The 22,536-nt window shown below is 43.6% G+C and overlaps 1 protein-coding gene across 4 annotated transcripts in view; it reads left to right on the forward strand.

Moving 5' to 3' along the window:
• Positions 1-450: 450 nt before the first annotated feature.
• LOC129814169 (ATP-dependent 6-phosphofructokinase, platelet type-like) overlaps positions 451-22,536 on the forward strand; it is a 41,216-nt gene continuing 19,130 nt past the window's right edge. Inside the window, exons 1-9 of one of the 4 annotated variants that reach the window (XM_055867053.1) lie at positions 451-666; positions 11,211-11,284; positions 13,076-13,153; positions 14,958-15,147; positions 15,406-15,571; positions 15,687-15,731; positions 15,942-16,050; positions 16,823-16,918; positions 22,141-22,233. In XM_055867053.1, the coding sequence (XP_055723028.1) occupies positions 573-666; positions 11,211-11,284; positions 13,076-13,153; positions 14,958-15,147; positions 15,406-15,571; positions 15,687-15,731; positions 15,942-16,050; positions 16,823-16,918; positions 22,141-22,233 (945 nt within the window). In that variant the 5' untranslated portion in view covers positions 451-572. Of the gene's footprint in view, positions 667-11,210; positions 11,285-13,075; positions 13,154-14,957; positions 15,148-15,405; positions 15,572-15,686; positions 15,732-15,941; positions 16,051-16,456; positions 16,553-16,822; positions 16,919-22,140; positions 22,234-22,536 lie in introns of all 4 variants that reach the window. The other 3 variants (XM_055867051.1, XM_055867049.1, XM_055867052.1) reach the window with 3 other exon arrangements.

Genomic DNA, 22,536 nt, shown 5'->3' on the forward strand with positions numbered 1-22,536 from the left:
AGAAGGACAACCGTCTATAAAGCACTTTACTCAATTGCTTCCTGTTTAACTGTTCCTAGGTCGTCACTAGTTACCACAGCCTCAAAGGCATAAACCCCACCTATTTATACAGTTTATCTTATTAAAATGTGATTTTAAACCTAACCATAACCTTTAACCTAACAGTAATCGTACTGCGAACCTTATGCCTAACCTTAACCTTAAATTAAGACCAAAAAGATCCAAGAAAAAAATCTATATCCAATTTTTACTCTGTGGCTGTGGTAAGTAGTGGAAACTTTCCTAGTCCCTACCATCTTGTCGCTTTAGTAGTTTCTACGGACCCAATTGGTCTGAAAAGTTTGAGGAATATACGTGATACAGTAATCTATTGGATAACAGCACTGTCAATTAGTTAATTACAGGAGGAAAGCTCCCTCATAGGCTCACTGCTGCCATCGGGAACAATGGGGAGATGAGCGTGTCGAGAGCAGGAAAAGGGGGCGTAACCACTGCATCATTTATTTTGTTTCAAAACAAACTAAGACTACCGGTGTTCAGATATTATATTTGTGAAGGATAGAAGAGGAGCCATGGCGAAGCAGCAGGACACAAAGAAATTATTTGAGAATCTCTCTGGCGCCGGGAAATCCATCGGCGTTCTGACAAGTGGAGGAGATGCTCAAGGTATCGATTATTGAAACAAGTGGATAAGAGTGATATATTGTATCAAATGGATTACAGTGTAATAACTACATGATACTAAAAGGGAAACAAATTGTTGAGTTATCATTTTTCCAAGTGCTATCATTGGCATTGTTTAGCCTAAAGGATCAATTTGTCTTACAGTAGGCCTATTTGTTATCGTATGGTCAACAAAATTATGCAACAGATGATATGGTTGAGTATTGGCACTGACAGTCTATAAGCTATTCAACAGTAACATTTTAAAATAGGGGCCTAACCATTATTTGTGGAATTATTTGGAAGTTATGTTACAATTTCTCGTAATTTAAAGAAAGGTGATTATGCACTCTTATAACCGATAAAACACATGTAGGCTATAGGAGCAAATAAGTTAGGATACCATATTTGATGTTACTGAAGCCTGCATTGCAGACTTCCAATCGTTGGGTAGATAACGTTGCGCAGAAATGTCAGTCTGCAGCTATCGCGCCCTGCATGTTAAAGTCTACATGCCAAGATTTTAGAGAGCAAAGATATAGACCGTACACCTCAAATTCCATCATTGGCGTGTACCTAATATTGTAATGAATGTAACTTTATAGACTGTTGCAATGCCTTTCATAATCGACTTCCCCTGTGCGTTAAAACACAGGTCTTGTAGCGTACATGACAGATGGGCAGACATCCACTTGAGTCGTGAGGAAGGGTGGGGATCATGTACTGTCGGCCAGGCCTACGTGAGGAGCGGGAAGTAGCGGGGTTTTCCCAATGATTTATATATAAACTAGATGTCCATTTGGGGGAGCTATGTTGAAGCCACCGGACCTCCATCTTGGCACGCCCCTACCTTGTAAAAAATATTTTGCAAGTGATAGAAATGCATTTATTAATGTCTACATTCGTTTTTGCCACGCTTATTCTATTACAGACATCTTCATGCATACTTTAAAATTATGTTATGTGAGCTAAGCATAAAAAAGGAAAATATATGAAAACATTTTCCTTAGAGCACAGGTGTCAAACTCATTCCACGGAGGGCCGAGTGTCTGCGGGTTTTCGCTCCTCCCTTGTACTTGATTGATGAATTAACATCACTAATTAGTTAGGGACTCCCCACACCTGGTTGTCTAGGGCTTTATTGAAAGGAAAAACCAAAAACCTGCAGACACTAGGCCCTCCGTGGAATGAGTTTGACACCCCTGCCTTAGAGTATACATTTTTGGACATGACTAATATTACTGTCCCCACTACAACCAAAACATACTTAAATACATGTAATTTTGTTCTTGAAACATTTAATTGAAATACTGTAGAATTCCATTCATTCCTATGGAGGACTGCTCCTACCGGGGAATGCCAATATGGCAGATCTGTTGGTTCAAAGCCTCTCAATACCCAGTCCAGGGTTTATAAACAGTTGAAGTTGGAAGTTTACATACACTTAGGTTGGAGTCATTAAAACTCGTTTTTCAACCATGCCACAAATGTCTTGTTAACAAACTATAGTTTTGGCAAGTCGGTTAGGCATGACACAAGTAATTTTTCCAACAATTGTTTACAGACAGATAGTTTCACTTATAATTCACTGTATCACAATTCCAGTGGGTCAGAAGTTTACATACACTAAGTTGACTGTGCCTTTAAACAGCTTGGAAAATTCCAGAAAATGATGTCATGGCTTTAGAAGCTTCTGATAGGCTAATTGACATCATTTGAGTCAATTGAAGCTGTACCCGTGGATGTATTTCAAGGCCTACCTTCAAACTCAGGGCCTCTTTGCTCAGGGCCTCTTTGCTTGACATCATGGGAAAATCAAAAGAAATCAGCCAAGACCCCAGAAAACAAATTGTAGACCTCCACAAGTCTGGTTCATCCTTGGGAGCAATTTCCAAACGCCTGAGGCTACCACGTTCATCTGTACAAACAATAGTATGCAAGTATAAACACCATGGGACCACGCAGCCATCATACCGCTCAGGAAAGAGACGCGTTCTGTCTCCTAGAGATGAACGTACTTTGGTGCGAAAAGTGCAAATCAATCCTAGAACAACAGCAAAGGACCTTGTGAATGTAACCGATGTGAAATGGCTAGCTAGTTAGCAGGGTGCGCGCTAATAGCGTTTCAATCGGTGACGTCACTGGCTCTGAGACCTTGAAGTAGTTGTTCCCCTTGCCCTGCAAGGGCTGCGGATTTTGTGGAGCGATGGGTAACGATGCTTCGAGGGTGACTGTTGTCGATGTGTGCAGAGGGTCCTTGGTACAAGCCCAGGTAGGGGCGAGGAGAGGGACAGAAGCTATACTGTTACATGAAGATGCTGGAGGAAACAGGTACAAAAGTATCTATATCCACAGTAAAACGAGTTCTATATCGATATAACCTAAAAGGCCGCTCAGCAAGGAAGAAGCCACTCCTCCAAAACCGCCATAAAAAAGCCAGACTACGGTTTGCAACTGCACATGGGGACAAAGATCGTACTTTTTGGAGAAATGTCCTCTGGTCTGATGAAACAAAATTAGAACTGTTTGGCCATAATGACCATCGTTATATGTTTGGAGGAAAAAGGGGGAGACGTGCAAGCCGAAGAACCCCATCCCAACCGTGAAGCAGGGGGTGGCAGCATCATGTTGTGGGGGTGCTTTGTTGCAGGAGGGACTGGTGCACTACACAAAATAGATGGCATCATGAAGATGGAAAATTATGTGGATATATTAAAGCAACATCTCAAGACTGGGTCTTCCAAATGGACAATGACCCCAAGTATACTTCCAAAGTTGTGGCAAAATGGCTTAAGGACAACAAAGTCAAGGTATTGGATTGGCCATCACGAAACCCTGACCTCAATCCCATAGACGATTTGTGGGCAGAACTGAAAAAGCATGTGTGAGCAAGAAGGCCTACAAACCTGACTCAGTTACACCTGCTCTGTCAGGAGCATTGGGCCAAAATTCACCCAACTTATTGTGGGACGCTTGTGGAAGGCTAGCCGAAACGTTTGACCCAAGTTAATAAATTTAAAGGCAATGCTACCAAATACTAATTGAGTGTATGTAAACTTCTGACCCACTGGGAATGTGATGAAAGAAATAAAATCTTAAATAAATAATTCTCTCTACTATTATTCTGACATTTCACATTCTTAAAATAAAGTGGTGATCCTATCTGACCTAAGACAGGGAATTTTTACTATGATTAAATGTCAGGAATTGTGAAACACTTTAGCCAAATACATTTAAACTCAGTTTATGTAAACTTCCGACTTCAACTTTATAATGGGACATTTTTTCACCAAATATTTTTAATATAAGGTACGATCCTCGCTGCGCTTTGGTAGGTGAGGGCAATGTACTGGTGGGGTTCATTAGCATATTTTGGGAAACGGTCAAATATATGTATATTTGTGCCAACCATCAGTGGAAGTGTTGTAGCAGATTAAATTTGAAGGTTATGCCAGTGCAAGTTGAGCACCTCATTTGACACTGTCTGTTCTGCAAATGTTGTAAGAGCATGTGTCACTAACAAGCTGCTCTGTAATGAGGTTATTGTGCATTTTCCAGCAATTTAACAGCAACTTGTTGTTAGAAGTTGCTGTGAATTTGTATTTTCCATATTAACTGGAAAACATTTGTCAGTAAGTTATTGTAAAATTCACAATAATTTACAGGCAACTAGCTGCCACGAGCAATATATGCCAGTAACGTTCTGTGCCTTCACTGACTCTTCTGTTGACAACATGCAACATTACTTGCTAATTGGCAGCATACTGTAGAAGTGGCAGCCTATCATAATATTGCAGGCGTGGCTTTCAGCTCCCATGAGAAGGAATATCATCCCAGTTAATGTGATCTGTTCTATTCTGCTCATAAACACGATCTTGTACACTGTCAGTTCTCCAGCCTTGTTAAAAGCTGACGTACACTACATGACCTTCAACCTTCTGGGAAGAGAACTAGTGAGGTTAGGCACTGATGTTGGGCGATTATGTAAGGCCCGCAGTCGGCGTTCCAATTCATCCCAAAAGTGTTCGATGGGGTTGAGGTCAGGGCTCTGTGCAGGCCAGTCAAGTTCTTTCACACTGATCACGACAAACCAATTCTGCGTGGACCTCGCTTTGTGCACAGGGGCATTGTCATGCTGAAACAGGAAAGGGTCTTCCCCAAACTGTTGCCACAAAGTTGGAAGCACAGAATTGTATAGAATCTCATTGTATGCTGTAGCGTTAACATTTCCCTTCACTGGAACTAAGGGGCCTAGTCCTAACCATGAAAAAACATTATTCCTCATCCACCAAAATTTACAGTTGGCATTATGCATTTGGGCAGGTAGCGTTATCCTGGCATCCGCCAAACCCATATTCATCCGTCGGACTGCCAGATGGCATTGCGCATGGTGATTGCCCATGAAAACCCATTTTATGAAGCTCCCAACAAACAGTTATTGTACTGACATTGCTTCCAGAGGCAGTTTGGAACTTGGTAGTGAGTGTTGCAACCGAGGACTTCAGTACTCGGTGGTCCCGTTCTGTGAGCTTGTGTGGGCTAAAACTTTGCGTCTGAGCCATTGTTTTTTCCTAGATGTTTCCACTTCACAATAACAGCACTTACATTTGACCGGGGCAGCTGTAGCAGGGCAGAAACTTGACGAACTGACTTGTTGGAAAGGTGGCATCCTATGACAGTGCCACGTTGAAAGTCACTGAAGTCTTCAGAAAGACCATTCTACTGCCAATGTTTGTCTATGGAGATTGCATGGCTGTGTGTTCGATTTTATACACCTGTCAGCAATGGGTGGGGCTGAAATAGCCGAATACACTAATCTGAAGGGGTGTCCACATACTTTTGAAGGGGTGTCACATATATATAGTGTATCACCCAACCCTACTCTACAGCTTTAAAGATTGTTACTGTGCATGGCCCTAATATTGTGGCCTTACTTATAGCCTTCAAACACAGTGTTATGTCTCTGTGTTTCACTGGCCTGCTGTTTTTTACTTTGCTTCCTTCTATCTCGAAGGGTCAGTAGTGCTGAAAAGAAGAGGTTGTATGCGTACATACGCCTGTGTTGTGAAATACACCGTATCCTGTCTTCAACTGTACATCATTGGTTTTGCCTCTATGCGTCACTATTCCAAAGATTGTATATTATATTGACAAGATAGTCAAGTGACCACTGTAACAGTCGAAATACATGTCCTCAAAGATGGAAGGCAGGTGGGAGGAGGTGAGATCTGGTGGGACCTTTCTAGCCAATGAGAGGTCACATAGAGGTGTGAACAACAGGCAAAGAGATAGAGGACTCATCATTCATCATTGTATCTGACATTATAACGTCTATGACATTATGGGCAGCGCCATTTAGGCTATCTCCGTTTAAAGTATTCAATTTTCTTCTTCATTGGCTGATTGCTCCCAACTCATAGTAATCCACACCCTGTTGACTACTTTAAAATGGCAATGTCCATGCTTAAACAGGTTATATCCATGATGAGTACTCTATCTATAGAACAGGTTCAACTTCACATGCATCCACTTATATCAGTCTATTCGTAACATTCGTAACAACCTAACCCTCTTCTATTTGATCAAGCAAATTAGCAATGACAATTTTACACTCTTGTTGATCTCCATACAAAAATTCCTCACTTCTTGGGCTTATTTTCGTGGACAGATTTTGGGCAGAGTAAAACCTCTCACTTTGCCTCTTCCTCTCTGACTATCCTCCTGAGACCCAGCAAAAAAAAGGTTTTTGATTATTCATTTTTTTTAACACCACATAAGTGTTTGGGGTGGGAAAAAAAACATCTTACAAAGAACATTAAAATAAATCTCTATATATATTTATTTTATTTTATTTTATTGTCCATAAAATTATCTCAGTGGATCTCAGTTGATAATATGAAAAATGTAACATTACAGTAAATGGTGACAGTAGGTAGAAAACATAGTACATCCTGATGTCCACTACAAAGGCTGCTCTGAAAACGCACCAAACTGCTACTGAGATATTTATCTATTAGAAACAATTTGAATATCAAACTCACAAAAATTATAATTACACAATTACACACACTTACCATAAAATATGCTAATTGTAATGGGAATTGTGATGGTTGCCATTTTGAAGAACCAGAATGATAAAAATATCAAGGTGACACTCATACACATATGGTATCATTGGAAAAACCCAGAATGTCCTCTTAAAGGTACAACAGAACCTAACACAGTGGCAAGTATGGTCTTAGAGATATGGACCAAAAACAAATGTCCTTTAGAGAGAACAAAAATGAGCCTCAGGATGCTACTATAATGTGGAAACCCAACTGACATCCCAGTTAAGGACTGTGGTAGTAATAGAGTAATAGTGACTCAGCCCTTCATTGCTTCATGCCTGGCTGTCATCCAGTAACAATATTGTACTCTCTGAATATGGACTGTCTTATTGGCATGCAGGCTACAGTAGGCTGAGATTTCCACTGAACTATACTGTAGTATCCTACATTTGCAATAATAGCCTATCTGTCATTGAAGTGTGACGTGGTGGGGAGTAGAGTAGTAGGCTACTCCCTTTCTCACCAGAGCACCAGTGACAGGAGCCTACAAGTTTCATTTATGACCATGTAATGACAATTCTAGCTCCCCACAATAGGGTTGGGCGATGTCAACCTTTGTCCTATCGTGATTATGTACTCATAAAATATTGTGCTATACCAGTCCTCAGGGGCCTGATTGTTGTCACAGTTTCCCCCCCATCCCTAGCAAACACAGCTGATTTAAACTAATTGCATTAAACTGAAGATCATGATTAGTTGATTATTGGAGTCAGGTGTGTTAGCTAAATAAATAAAATGAACACCTCTGGTAAAACCCCCGTTGAGCTATAGCGCAAAATCGCATGCTACATCTGGACAAATTATGACCAAATATATTGTTGTTGGAAGCCTGAGCAGAGGTTAAGTGCAGGCAAATATAATATTTATTTCTGGTGGAGATTCAGCATGGTACAGGTGTGTCTGTCTGTGTCTGTGTCTCATACATATGATGGAGCAAAGTGACAGTCAGCTGATGAGGAACAGGCTGTTTTACCGTAGTGAGTTAGGTTATAAATAATGGGTTTTATAGAAGCAAAGTCTACAGTCTTGAGAACTGGATAATAATTGTGTTGCCTCATCAGCCTGTTTTAATAGGCTATTGTTTGTTATATCACTCATAAAGCTGTGATTGAGAATAGCCTATAGACTCCGACTTCCATTATTTTTGAAAGCTGCAACTTTAGGAGAACAGTAACTTCTTAGAGGCTATTGGAATATTTGGGAAATAGGCTAGTTGTTCATGACTTTAATTTGTCTTAAATCCTTATGGAAAAAACACCTTTTATATTTTATTTATTTCACCTTTATTTAACCAGGTAGGCTAGTTGAGAACAAGTTGTCATTTTCAACTGCGACCTGGCCAAAATAAAGCAAGCAGTTCGACACATAGAACAACACAGCGTTACACATGGAATTAACAAACATACAGTCAATAATACAGTAGAAAAAGTATATATACAGTGTGTGCAAATGAGGTAGGATAAGGGAGGTAAGGCAATAAATAGGCCATGGTGGTGAAGAAATTATAATTATAAATTATTATAGCAATTAAACACTGAAATGGTAGATGTACAGAAGATGAATGTGCAAGTTGTTACGCCCTGACCTTAGAGATCCTTTTTATGTCTCTATTTTGGTTTGGTCAGGGCGTGAGTTGGGGTGGGCATTCTATGTTTTGTGTTTCTATGATTTTCTATTTCTATGTTTTGGCCGGGTATGGTTCTCAATCAGGGACAGCAGTCTATCGTTGTCTCTGATTGGGAACCATACTTAGGAAGCTCTTTTTTCCACCTGTGTTTGTGGGAAGTTGACTTTTGTTTAGGGCACATAGCCTGTAGCTTCACGGTTAGTTTTTATAGTGTTTATTGTTTTGTTCTGCGTCTTTTCAATTAAATAAAGAAAATGTACGCTCACCACGCTGCACCTTGGTCCAGTTCTTTTAACGGCTGTGAGACAAGTAGATATACTGGGGTGCAAAGATGCAAAGGTTCAAAGATAAATACATAAATACAGTATGGGGATGAGGTAGTTGGATGGGCTATTTACAGATGGGCTATGTGCAGGTGTAGTGATCTGTGAGCTGCTCTGACAGCTGGTGCTTTAAGCTGATGAGGGAGATATGAGTCTCCAGCTTCAGTGATTTTTGCAGTTCGTTCCAGTCATTGGCAGCAGAGAACTGGAAGGAAAGTGGGCCAAAGGAAGAATTGGCTTTGGGAGTGACCAGTGAGATATACCTGCTGGAGTGCGTGCTACGGGTGGGTGCTGCTATGGTGACCAGTGAGCTGAGATAAGGCGGGGCTTTACCTAGCAGAGACTTGTAGATGACCTGGAGCCAGTGGGTTTGGCGACGAGTATGAAGCAAGGGCCAGCCAACGAGAGCATACAGGTCGCAGTGGTGGGTAGTATATGGGACTTTGGTGACAAAACAGATGGCACTTTGATAGACTGCATCCAATTTGTTGAGTAGAGTGTTGGAGGCTATTTTGTAAATGACATCACCGAAGTCAAGGATCAGTAGGATGGTCAGTTTTACAAGGGTATGTTTGGCAGCATGAGCGAAGGAGGCTTTGTTGCGAAATAGGAAGTCTATTCTAGATTTAATTTTGGATCGGAGATGCTTAATGTGAGTCTGGAAGGAGAGTTTACAATCTAACCAGACACCTAGGTATTTGTAGTTGTCCACATATTCTAAGTCAGAACCGTCCAGAGTAAAGCACACTGCATTGAATTTCTCAAGTTATATTTGTGTTTTTTGTTAATAATAATAATAGATTTGATCCACAGTTAGGTGTGGGCAGCGATCGTTTGAAGAGCGTGCATTTAGTTTTACTCGCGTTTAAGAGCAGTTGGAGGCCACGGAAGGAGAGTTGTATGGCATTAAAACTCGTCTGGAGGTTAGTTAACACAGTGTCCAAAGAAGGGCCAGAGGTTTACAGAATGGTGTCGTCTGTGTAGAGGTGGATCAGAGAATCACCAGCAGCAAGAGCGACATCATTGATGTACACAGAGAAGAGAGCCGGCCCGAGAATTGAACCCTGTGGCACCCCCATAGAGACTGCCAGAGGTCCGGACAACAGGCCCTCCGATTTGACACACTGAACTCTATCAGAGAAGTAGTTGGTGAACCAGGTGAGGCAGTCATTTGAGAAACCAAGGCTGTTGAGTCTGCCGGTAAGAATGTGGTGATTGACAGAGTCGAAAGCCTTGGCCAGGTCGATGAATACGGCTGCACATTAATGTCTCTTATCGATGGCGGTTAAGATATCGTTTAGGACCTTGAGCGTGGCTGAGGTGCACCCATGACCAGCTCTGAAACCAGATTGCATAGCGGAGAAGGTACGGTGGGATTCGAAATGGTCGGTCTGTTTGTTAACTTGGCTTTCGAAGACCTTAGAAAGGCAGGGTAGGATAGATATAGGTCTGTAGCAGTTAGGGTCTAGAGTTTCTCCTCCTTTGAAGAGGGGGATGACCGCGGCAGCTTTCCAATTTTTGGGAAAAACGTGATCACGTGATTTTATGTAAAGTTAATGTGATAACATGTAACAACGTGAAGAAAACATGATCTCATTTGAAATAAAAGTGACAACATGGTGATACAAAATTTAAACGTGATGCCATGCCAACTGCACATGTGATGACATTTGAGCACATGTGAAAACGCTATGTCAAATGTTATTGAGAATAATTTAGTTTCAAATGTATAATGCACATGAATTCAATCAGTATGCATATTTTCTCACATGATGTTAGTAAAAACCACTTGCAAGTCTTACCTGCCAGAAAAGATCAGTTTGTTCTGTATATAGGGGGATTTCTATAATGACTCACAGAACCATGGGACATGCTTCAGGAAATCTTCCAGTGGATTAATAACTTTTAAAGTGTTTATCATTATTAATCCACATTGAGAAATCTGTGCCATTCTCCATGTGTAGACTCATCTCCTTCATTTTATATTGTTACTGGTATCCTAGCATGACTGCATGACACTAGCCAACCCACAGTACCAGAATCAGGGCTTACAGTTTTGGTACAACTAAGATGCCAGTTTGTATAATCATTATGATCAGTTTTCAGACTGTAAATGGAAAATGTATTAGATATTGAATTAATGCAATGACACATGGCCGATGGCTATGCAAGCATCTTTCTCTGCTGGACGAAGCACCCCATTAGGCAAAGACGTCAATTCAATGTCTATTCCATGTTGGTTCAACGTCATTTCCTTGAAAACAACGTTGATTCAGTGGGACATCACTTTAATTTGGTTGATTTATCTCTGATTCATTCCATCTCTCTGATGAGTGTTTTCAGTCTGGAGTCTACTGAATGGACATGCAATGCATGTACTGACATTTTTAATTCTCTCACTCACTCACTCACTCACTCACTCACTCACTCACTCACTCACTCACTCACTCACTCACTCACTCACTCACTCTCTCTCTCGTTGTGCAGGTATGAATGCTGCTGTTCGGGCTGTGGTCCGCATGGGTATTTATGTGGGAGCTAAAGTCTACTTCATCCATGAGGTGAGATCATGACAGACACTACTTGGGGGCTTGTACCATTCTACCACTGACACTGAAACAAATCAACTCTGGCAAGCTCTGTGTTCAGGGGACAAAGCTATTCTTTCAAATGAGGGTCATGAAAATGAGAAGTAAGGTTATTTAACATTTTGCCATGTCATGGGTGTTAAGTTCATGTTTTAAGTATCCCTATATTTCTGTTTTTACGGGGCATTCACTCTGTTATTAGTGCGGCTGCGCAGCAGGCTCGTTGTGGATGAACCTGACCTGAGTACAATGGCAACCATGTAGTGTGCTAATACGGTTTAGTAAACTTGTTGAACTGGAACCTTGTCGTTGTGTCATTTCTAGTTAACAATGGGGTCAGTCCTAAATTCCCTATATGGTGCACTACTTTTGACCAGGGCCCTTTATAGAAAATGGGAGCAGTTGGTAGTGGGAGTGGTTTCCCATAGATAAGTAGCTTCTTCAAGCGATAGTACGCCCAAATTAAAAAATTACACATTGGTTTCCTTACCCTGTAAGCAGTCTATGGACAAGGTAGGACAGCAATTCGTGCGTTGGTTTTGTTTCCCTAGCACTGTTTCCACATGCTAACATTTTAGCATTTGTGGCACAAATCCCATTCAAGTCATGGGACTGATATAAGCATTTTTCACGCATCATGTCTAAATCATCCAAAAGTATCTACAATTTATGGTGAAGCTCAACGAAGTCACTTAGACGATTTGAACGAACAATGCTAATATTGGTACCATGACTTGAGTGGGGATTTGTGCCACCAATGTTAAAATGATAGCATGTGGAAACAGTGGCAGGGAACTTTGCTTAAGTGTTGTCTATTGTTAGAGACTCTGGTGTTTAATGAGTGATGAAAGGCATTCCGTTGAGGAGGCTCACATCACACTCACTGGCTTTGTCCCAAATGGCATCTTATTCCCTATATAGTGCACTATTTTTGTCCAGTGCCCTATATAGTGCAACACCTTTAACCAGGGCCCATAAGGTTTCCAATTTTGTGCACTACTTTTGATCGGGGCCCATCGGGTTCTGGTCAGAAGTAGTGCACTATTTCCTATATAGTGCTCTACTTTTGACCAGATTCCTATGGGTCCTGGTCAAAAGTAGGGCACTATACATGGGAATAGGGTGCCATTTGGGATGCAGGCACTGAATGTAAGAGGTGTTAGGTTCTATTATTAGAGTAAGAACTCGACGGACACTGTGAAAGCTCAAACCAAGTTTAATCTTCCCAGAGGCTCAATACAGCTGCATTAGACAAAGACATGGTTTCACCCGTGGTAGTATACAGACCCCACTTTGGGTGGAGTCTCCTCGTTATCGCTACACATTGCATCATTATTGCTAGGCAGGGAGCTGAGAGATATGGGCCTTAAGCGGTTCCTCACTGTCACGGATCCCTCCGGAACTTTCATCACGCACACCTGTCCCCTATTCCCACTGATTAGTATTGGTATATATGAGCCCTTTGATTTCCATGGTCTTGTTGATTATTGTTACAATCTGTCTGATTCAATGGAGGACGGAGGATACCTTGAGTTGTCTATGGAGGCCAGTAGTGACAGTATCTTTGATAATCTGTTGTCTACTTTTACAGGCAGTAGTTAGCATGATTTAGCATCGTCATCTCAAAGTGAATGTCAATAGCCCAAATAGCAAAGCTGCATTGTAGAGTCAATGACTGATACTATGTAACAACATTATAAGTGGTGAAGATGTTCGGAAATTAGGAAATATAGGCCAATGTTAATGTTTCTTTTCTCCTTGCAGGGTTACCAGGGTATGGTAGACGGTGGAGATAACATTGAAGAGGCATCATGGGAAAGTGTCTCCAGCATGTTACAAGTGGTAAGGAGGCCAGTGAACTGACTACTGTGTGTATTTGTGCCTTTAGGCAAAATACTAGGCATTTCTTTAGAATTCCCATAGGCTATGTACAGTATACAATGCTAGGAATATGAGCTGAAAGTTATTCCGCTACCTAAGAATAGCAAAGCACCCTTAAGCCAATCAGCCTGTTACCAACCCTTAGTCAACTTTTGGAAAAAATAGTGTTTGACCAGATACAATGCTATTTCAAAGTAAACAAATTAGCAACAGACTTTCAGCACGCTTATAGTGAAGGGCATTCAACATGTACGGCACTTACGCAAATGTCTGAGAACATTTTTTAATAAGAAAACTGTGGGGGCTGTCTTGTTAGACTTCAGTGCAGCTTTTGACATTATCAATCATAATCTGCTGCTGGAAAAATGTGTTATGGCTTTACATCCCCTGCTATATTGTGATTGAGAGTTACCTGTCTTTCAGAACACAGAGGGTGTTCTTTAATGGAAGCCTCTCCAACATAATCCAGGTAGTCGGGCATTCTCGAGGGCATTGGTCTAGACCCCTTACTTTTTAAAATCACTGGCACTGAGTAAAGCCTGTGTTTCTATGTAGCAAAGAGCTGCAGTCAGTTCCAGAATGGGCAGCGAGAAATAAGATGGTCCTAAATATTAAAAAAACTAAAAGCATTTGGGACAAATCACTCACTAAACCATAAACCTCAACTAAACCTTGTAATGAATAATGTGGTAATTGAGCAAATTGAGGAGATTAAACTGCTCGGGGTAACCCTGGATTGTAAACTGTCATGGTCAAAACATATTGATGCAACGGTAGCTAAGATGGGGAGAGGTCTGTCCATAATAAAGCGCTGCTCTGCCTTCTTAACAACACAATCAACAAAACAAGTATTACAGGCCCTAGTTTTGTTGCACCCGGACTACTGTCCAGTCATATGGTCAAGTGCCACAAAGAGGGACATAGGCAAATTACAGTAGGACCAGAACAGAGCAGCACAGCTGGCCCTTAGATGTATACGGAGAGCCAGCATTGATAATATCCATGTCAATCTCTCCTGGCTCAGGGTGGAGGAAAGATTGACTGCATTACTACTTGTCTTTTTGAGCGGTATTGACATGTTGAAATCACTGAGCTGTCTGTTTAAGTGACTAGCACACAGCCCAGACATGTTTTATTGTATTTAATTGTGATTGGAACCCAGGAAGAGTAGCTTCTGCCTTGGCAGCTAATGGGGATCCAGAATAAAATCCAAATCCCAAATGGTATAAATATATTTGTGGTCCCAGACTTGTAATTTACAAATTGCATGTGACAGATGAGCGCAGCTGCATTTCTGCCTGATGCTAACAGAGTGGAAGGTGCCTTGTCATTGTGGATTCTGCATGAACCTGTTAGTTAATGACAACAACAAAACATACCATTCAACACAAAACAACTAAATGAGAGGTTGAATTAATGAGGCATATCAATGACTGCAGCAGATTATGTGTCAGATTATGCCATCCATTGGTTTGGTCTAGAGCTGTTGTGTTCCATCCATCCAACCTTCATCTGCCCATTCATCCAACATCCATCCATCCACATTTATCCATCTATCCTTCCAACATTCATTCAATCATCCATCCATCCCTCCATCTATCCTTCACCCATCCACCCAATCACCCATCCACCCAATCTTCCTTCATCTATCTGTCCAACCTCAACCTATCCATCCATCCATCAATGTCATCCATTCAGCAATCCATCTTTCCAACTGTCATTCATCCATTCATTTGAATTCTTAGCTGTTGTGTTTTCCTGTCAGGGTGGCACAGTCATTGGCAGTGCCCGCTGCAAGGAGTTCCGCAGCCACGAGGGGCGTCTAAAGGCTGCCCACCAACTGGTTCTGCGTGGCATCACCAACCTGTGTGTGATCGGAGGGGACGGTAGCCTCACGGGGGCCAACCTCTTCAGAGAGGAGTGGAGCGGACTACTGGAAGAACTTGTCCGACAGGGTAACTGAACTTTGTAGTCCATGTAGTGGACCAAATGTTCACAGTAATCTACTCTATCACTAAATTAGATGACTAATTTCCTACGTAAATTGCGCAAAAAATATTTTCCCACATGATATGTAGTAAGACATGTATTACTAGGTATTACCAAAGTCTGTATACCAAAGCCTATATACAGCCATTCCACCAATGAGTGTACATTACTCAGTAGTAAACCTAGTGGGTTAAATTGTGGTGTCTTGTGTATCCTGTTTAAAGGTCTGATTGATGAGGAGGCTGCCCAGAACAACTCAGAGCTGCACATCGTGGGAATGGTCGGATCCATTGACAACGACTTCTGTGGCACTGACATGACCATCGGGACAGACTCTGCCCTGCACAGAATCATAGAGGTGGTAGACGCCATCATGACTACTGCACAGAGGTACTGACAGAAACAGTATAGTATAGTATAGCATTAATAAAGGGTACATATTACAGCTCAGTGGTGTTGTTTGTACACACTCAACATTTACACAAACTTCTCTCCTTTCTCTCAGCCACCAGAGGACGTTTGTGCTAGAGGTCATGGGAAGGCATTGTGGGTATGGAATGACATTTATTTGCTGCTCTGACTTCCTGCTTTATTCTTGTGTATTTCCTTGCTGTAATTTAGCGATGGGCTCTCAGCGGTCTTGCTTTGAAAATGTTTGTTCATAATACATACAAATGGGTTTGTGTTTGCATGTAGTTATTTATAGTTTATTATATTCTAATGTGTGTGTGTTTGCATGTGTGTGTGTATGCGTGTGTAGGTACCTGGCTCTAGTCAGTGCTCTGGCCTGTGGGGCCGACTGGGTCCTGATCCCTGAGATGCCCCCTGAGGATGGTTGGGAGGAACATATGTGTCAGAAACTATCTGAGGTAAAAAAAACACACACACACACACACACACACACACACACACACACACACACACACACACACACACACACACACACACACACACACACACACACACACACACACACACACACACACACACACACACAGGTGGCATCTGACATGTGCAGATGTAACAATAAACACATTTTAATCTATGCTTTACATTGAATGGGATGTACTGCTTAGTGATCACAAATCAAATCAAATGTTATTTGTCACATACACATGGTTAGCAGATGTTAATGCGAGTGTAGCGAAATGCTTGTGCTTTTAGTTCCGACAATGCAGTAATAACCAATAACCAAGTGTTGTAGTGTATTGTATTCCCTTCAACCATAGCAAAATCAACAGTGTTCATTCATGCAGTGTGTTTCTTAATGCCCAGAGCCGATCCAGGGGTTCAAGGCTGAATATAATCATAGTTGCCGAAGGAGCCATTGACAGACAAGGAAAGGCTATTACTGTTGATAATGTCAAGGATGTGAGTATCTGAATATGCAACGAAGGGGGAACCAAAAGCAGGTCCTACAGATGCGTGAATAGCTCCATGCTTTACAGATGAAAGGAATCTGTACAGTGAAAGATAGAGAAAGAAAGAAAGAAAGAAGAGGTAGTAGACATATCTGTTCTTTCTCGTTCTTAGGTAGGCATGCAGCTGTTTCAGCATAAACTGGGTCCAGCTTTTGACAAGCCAAATGCAAAACTTTTCTGTCATGTACTGTATATCTGTGCTTTGTTTGTATTCCTATAGAACCGTGCAGATAAGAAACGGCTCAATATCATTATTGTAGCTGAGGGGGCGATAGATTGCCACAACAAGCCTATCACTACAAACCATATTAAGGAAGTAAGTGCTATGAGAAGACCAGCCCAGCCCAGCCCAGCTGTCTTGTACTGTTACAGTACTCATCTGCAGACCTGAGTTCAAATGTTTAAAATCTTTCAAATACTTTGAATGTTTGCTGAGTGACAGATGGGTGGGGTTTGCAGTTTTGTGACTATTCTATTGTTACCAAGCACCAGCCAAGCTCAATTAAGCCCAACTTAAGTATTTTAAATGATTTCAAATCGTTTTTGAACCCAGGTCTGGTACAGTACTCCTTTGTGCCGTGGTTCCTTCTGGTTGGACATTGTCAACTCTCACTCTCTGTCCCATTAACAACATGCTCTACATGTTTGAACTCTGAAGTCTTTTCATGGACCTTTCTTAATGATGTAAAGTTCTGTGAATTATACTCCTTCCTGTTTGTGCATTGCCACCTTGTTCTTCGTCACCGTACCTAAGAACCTAGTAAGCATAGAATTACATATAGAACTTATAGGATCTCTGTGCCGGTAAGAGTCTTATACAGTACATTTTACATGGGAGAACAGACGAACAAGGTTGAGTCCAAAGTGGCACCCTATTCCCTATTTAGTGCACTACTTTTGACCAGGGCCCATTGGACTCTGGTTAAAAGTAGTGCACTATATACAGAATAGGGTGACATTTTGGACACAAAAGGTATAAGTGTTGGAGGTGTTACATCTGCTTTTGCCATGCCCTCTACTGCTCATCCTGTGTCTCCTTGACCTGCCACGTAACAGTACGATCTGACCAAACTCTCGCCGGCCAAGGCGCCCTGCTCGAGCAACATGACCAAGTCCTGAAAGCCCTTCTGGAGCACATCAAGGAGTTTTCACGGAGACTGTCTGACCTACAGGGCTGAACCTTCGCCCAGAGCTCAAAACCAGTCCCAAGTCCTTCTTCTCTGCCTCGGGATCCGTTTGTTCCGACTCCTGAGCGCTACGATGGCAACCTCTGAGCTTGCAGAGCCTTTTTAGTACAATGTTCACTAGTATTTGAGCAACAGCCCTAATCTTATGCTAGCAAACATGCCAAGATTTCCTTCCTGATTAGCTGCCTCCATGGAGCAGCGCTTTCCTGGTCCACAGCGGTGTGGTAGAGACAGTCCCCCGTCTGCTTCTCCTACTCCAGATTCACGGAGGAGATGAATAAAGTCTTTGACCACCTGGTCTGCTGTAAGTATGCCGCTAAACGACTCCTGTCCCTCTGTCAAAGCCCCCATAGTGTTGCTGAGATGGCATGTGAGTTTCACACCCTCGCCACTGAAAGCAGCTGGAATGAGGAGGCCCTTCAGGGGAGAATTCCAGAATGTGCTCACTGAGACCATCAAGGACGAGTTGGCGTCTAGGGATGAGCCTGATGGACTCGATGAATTCATCTTTCTCGCCATCCGCATCGACAACAGTCTCCGTGAGCGTCGGAGGGAGAGAGTAGGTAAGGTTGCATGCACCATAACCTCTGCTTCAGCACCTTGTCCTCCTTCTCCGACTGCATCCCTTTCCAAGGGTCTTCCTGATCCTGAACCCATGCAGCTTGGCCGGGCCCGTCTCTCTCCAGAGGAAAGGCAGTGGCAAATCGGCGCTAGGAGCTGCCTATACTGTCGCCAGGTTGGTGACTTTGTCTCCACTGCTTCCCTGCATCCAGCAAAAGAGGGTAGTGGGGGATATACTGTTGAGCCAAATCGCCTGCCCAACTTCGCCCAGACCCCTGCTTGAAGGCAACCTTGTGTGGCAGAGCCAGGCTTTTCCTCTCTCTGCTCTCATCGATTTGGGCGCCGACGGGAGCTTCCTGTACCGAGATGTCGTTACCCAGTTGGGCCTGGACACTGTCACACTCGATTCAACCCCTCGATGCCAACGTTCTCAATGGACAGCTCCTCGCCTGTGTCTGTGAGAGAACTGTCCATGTCATCCTGTCTCTCTGGAAACCACCAGGAAAAGATCAGTTTCCACATAATCGACTATCCTTACTCCCCCCTGGTTCTTGGCCATCCATGGTTAAAGCTACACAACCCACAGATTGACTGGACTGCTGGAAAGGTAATCACTTGGAGTTCATTTTGTCACTCTACTTGTCTACATTCTCCCCTTCTCCCTGCCTTTTCTGTGCCCCAGTTCATTCTACAACCTCCGGACCTGTCATCAGTTCAGCAAGCACCGTGCCCTGTCGCTGCCGCCTCACTGGCCGTACGACTGTGCCATTGACCTCCAGCCTGGAGCTCCTCCTCCCAGTAGCCGGTTAATTAACCTCTCGTCCTGAGCAAGAGGCTATGGAGAGGTACATCCAGGATTCTCTGGCTGCAGGACTTATCAAGTCATCTTCCTCCCTGGTGGGTGCTGGGTTTTTCTTTGTGAAGAAGAAGGATGGGTCACTGAGGCCGTGCATAGACTTCCGTGGGCTGAATAATATCACAGTAATAGAACAAGTACCCCTTGCCACTCATCAGCTCTGCTTTTTCCCCCTCCATGGGGCCACAGTGTTTACCAAACTCAACCTCCGAAATGCCGACCACCTTGTCCGCATAAGAGAGGGGGACGAGTGGAAGACTGCGTTCAACACACCACTGGATCACTTTGAGTATCTGGTCATGCCTTTTGGTCTAACTAACGCCCCTGCTGTTTTCCAGAACCTAGTCAATGATGTGCTGAGGGATGTGATTGGACACTTCATTTTTGTCTATTTAGATGACATCCTGATTTTTTCCAAGGACCCTGAGGCTCACCATCAACACGTTTGCCAAGTTCTTCAACGGCTGTTGGAGAATAAGCTTTTTGTTAAAGCTGAGAAATGTGAGTTCCATGCTGCTTCAGTGTCTTTCCTTGGTTATATTATTGCACAGGTACAGTTACGTATAGACCCTTCCAAGGTCATGGCAGTCACAGAGTGGCCTGCGCCCTCCAACCTGAAGCAGCTACAGCGTTTCCTGGGGTTTGCACATTTTTACAGAAGTTTAATCCGCAACTACAGCCGTCTGGCTGCACCACTCTCACCTCCACCTCCACTCCATCCCAATGGACTCCTGAGGCAGAGGCAGTATTCCTGGAACTCAAGCGTCGCTTCACCTCCGCTCCGGTCCTTACTCAGCCCAACCCAGGACTCCAGTTCATCGTGGAGTTGGACGCCTCTGACACCGGGGTAGGTGCTGTTCTGTCTCAATGTTCCCCCTCTGATCAGAAGGTCCACCCATGTGCATTCTTTTCCCGTAAGCTCTCACCTGCAGAGAGGAATTTTGACATCGGAAACTGGGAACTCCTGGCAGCTAAGCTGGCTCTTGAGGAATGGCGTTACTGGCTCGAGGGCTCTGTACCCCCCTGTACCCCCATCGTGTGGACTGACCATAAAAATCTGTCCTAGATCCAGACTTCCAAACGTCTGAACTCCCGGCAAGCCAGGTGGGCCTTCTTCGGTAGATTCAATTTCACACTCGCTTATCGCCCCGGTTCAAAGAATATCAAGCCTGATGCCATCTCTCGCCAGTTCACCACCGACAGCACGGGTACCGAGAAAGAAGCCATTGAGCCATCCACCTGCATCATTGCCACCGTCGCCTGGGAGATCGAGTCCCGTATCCGCCAGGCTCAGCAGAACCAGCCTGATCCGGGTAACGGTCCAAGGAATGCTTTGTTTGTTCCAGATTGTGTTCGCTCTGTTCTTCAGTGGGGCCATTCTACTCACCTCACCTGTCACCCTGGTATGAACTGGACCCTCGCCTTCCTGCATCAGCGCTTCTGTTGGCCCGCCATGGAGAGAGATGTCCGGGAGTTTGTCTCAGCCTGCTCGGTTTGTGCTCGGAACAAAACTTCCACTAAACCTACTTCCGGACTGCTGCGCCCTATTCCCTTACCCACACATCGCTCTGGACTTCGTCACTGGCCTTCCCCCATCTAACGGTAACTCCGTCATCCTCACCATTATTGATAGGTTTTCCAAAGTGGCTCGCTATTCCCCTCTCCAAGCTTCCGTCCTCCAGGGAGACTGTGGACCTGCTAGTATCCCATGTGTTTTGTCTGCATGGGCATTCCCACTGACATCGTTTCCGACTGGGGACCCAACTCCCAGGTATGGAAATCCTTCTGTTCAGCTCTTGGTATCAATGTCAGTCTTTCTTCTGGATATCACCCCCAGACCAACGGCCACACCGAACTGGCCAACCAAGAGACGGAGACTGCCGTACGCTGCGTGACTTCTGCTAACCCTTCTTCCTGGAGCGCTCAGCTAACCTGGGTTGAATATGCCCACAACACCCTCACCAACACCTCGTCAGGTATGTCACCTTTCGAGTATGCTCTGGGTTACTAACCTACCTTGTTCCCCGCCCAAGAGATTGAGGTTGCGGTTCCCCCTGTCCAGGACCATCTGCGCTGTTATCATCGTACCTGGAGGAAGGCTCGGGCTGCCCTTCTTCGTGCCTCCGACAGGACCCAGTCCCAAGCCAACCGTCGCCGGGTCTCAGCCCCAGTCTACACCCCAGGTCAAAAGGTATGGCTCTCATCAAAGGACCTGCCATTGAAGGTGGCATCGAAGAAACTGTCCCCCCAATTCATTGGTCCCTTTGAAATTGACCGTGTCATTAACCCCTCTGCTGTGGGCCTGAAACGCCCAGCCTCTCTCAGGATCCATCCTGCCTTCCATGTATCCCTAAATTAAACCTGTGTGCTCCAGTCCCCTGTCTCCTCCTGCAGCTGCTCCTCCACCCCCTCGGCTCATCGATGACCATCCTGCCTATACCGTCCCGCTGCTGAGTGCACCACCGTCACATTCTGGACCCCTCCCTCTTACGTGATTTCTATACCTCACACCCAGATAAGCCTGGTCGAGGGGGGGGTACTGTTATATCTGCTCCTTCTACGCCCTCTATTGCTCATCCTGTGTCTCCTTGACCTGCCGCATAACAGGAGGCTCACTTACTGTGTACATGACAGGAAGTGTTTTGCATGTGTCTACAGTGCTTGCGCTTTCCCCTTCTGTCTTTCTTCCTGAGAAATAGCATGTCATTTTCATTCTCTTTCTGCCATACATAGTGTATTATGTAACATAACTCAAATACCATGTTTTCAAATAGTCAATAGTTAGTCCCAAATGACACACTATTCTTTATATAATGCACTACTTTAGATCAGAGCTGTCTGGTCAAACGCACTGCATTATATAGGGAATAGGGTGCCATTTGGGATGTAACCAGTGTTATTTAAGTGCTCTCTGATCTTCCTTTCCTGCTATAGCTAGTTGTTAGCTGTCTGGGGTTTGACACCCGAGTCACCATCCTGGGTCACGTCCAGAGAGGAGGAACCCCCTCTGCCTTCGACAGGATCCTAGTGAGTGGTACATCCGCATACCAATTTTACATCATTAAAAGGCACTTACAGTTTCAGTATTGCTTCCCAAATGGCACCCTATTCCCTATGTAGTGCGCTACTTTTCAGTTGGAGTCACAGCCATTTATGCTGCTGCTTGTCTAATAGCTGCATAATATCCCTGGTTTGTTTGTTTTGGTTAGTGACCATGAGGCAACCAAGGTTTCAGAGTGGTCATCATAATTTAAAGAGCATGTCATATCATACTATTAAGCAATTTCTAACTTGAACTTAAAGTTACAGTATTTTCCCAGTGTCCCAAGT

Source organism: Salvelinus fontinalis, chromosome 17 (assembly GCF_029448725.1).
Source record: "Salvelinus fontinalis isolate EN_2023a chromosome 17, ASM2944872v1, whole genome shotgun sequence".
NCBI lineage: Eukaryota > Metazoa > Chordata > Actinopteri > Salmoniformes > Salmonidae > Salvelinus > Salvelinus fontinalis.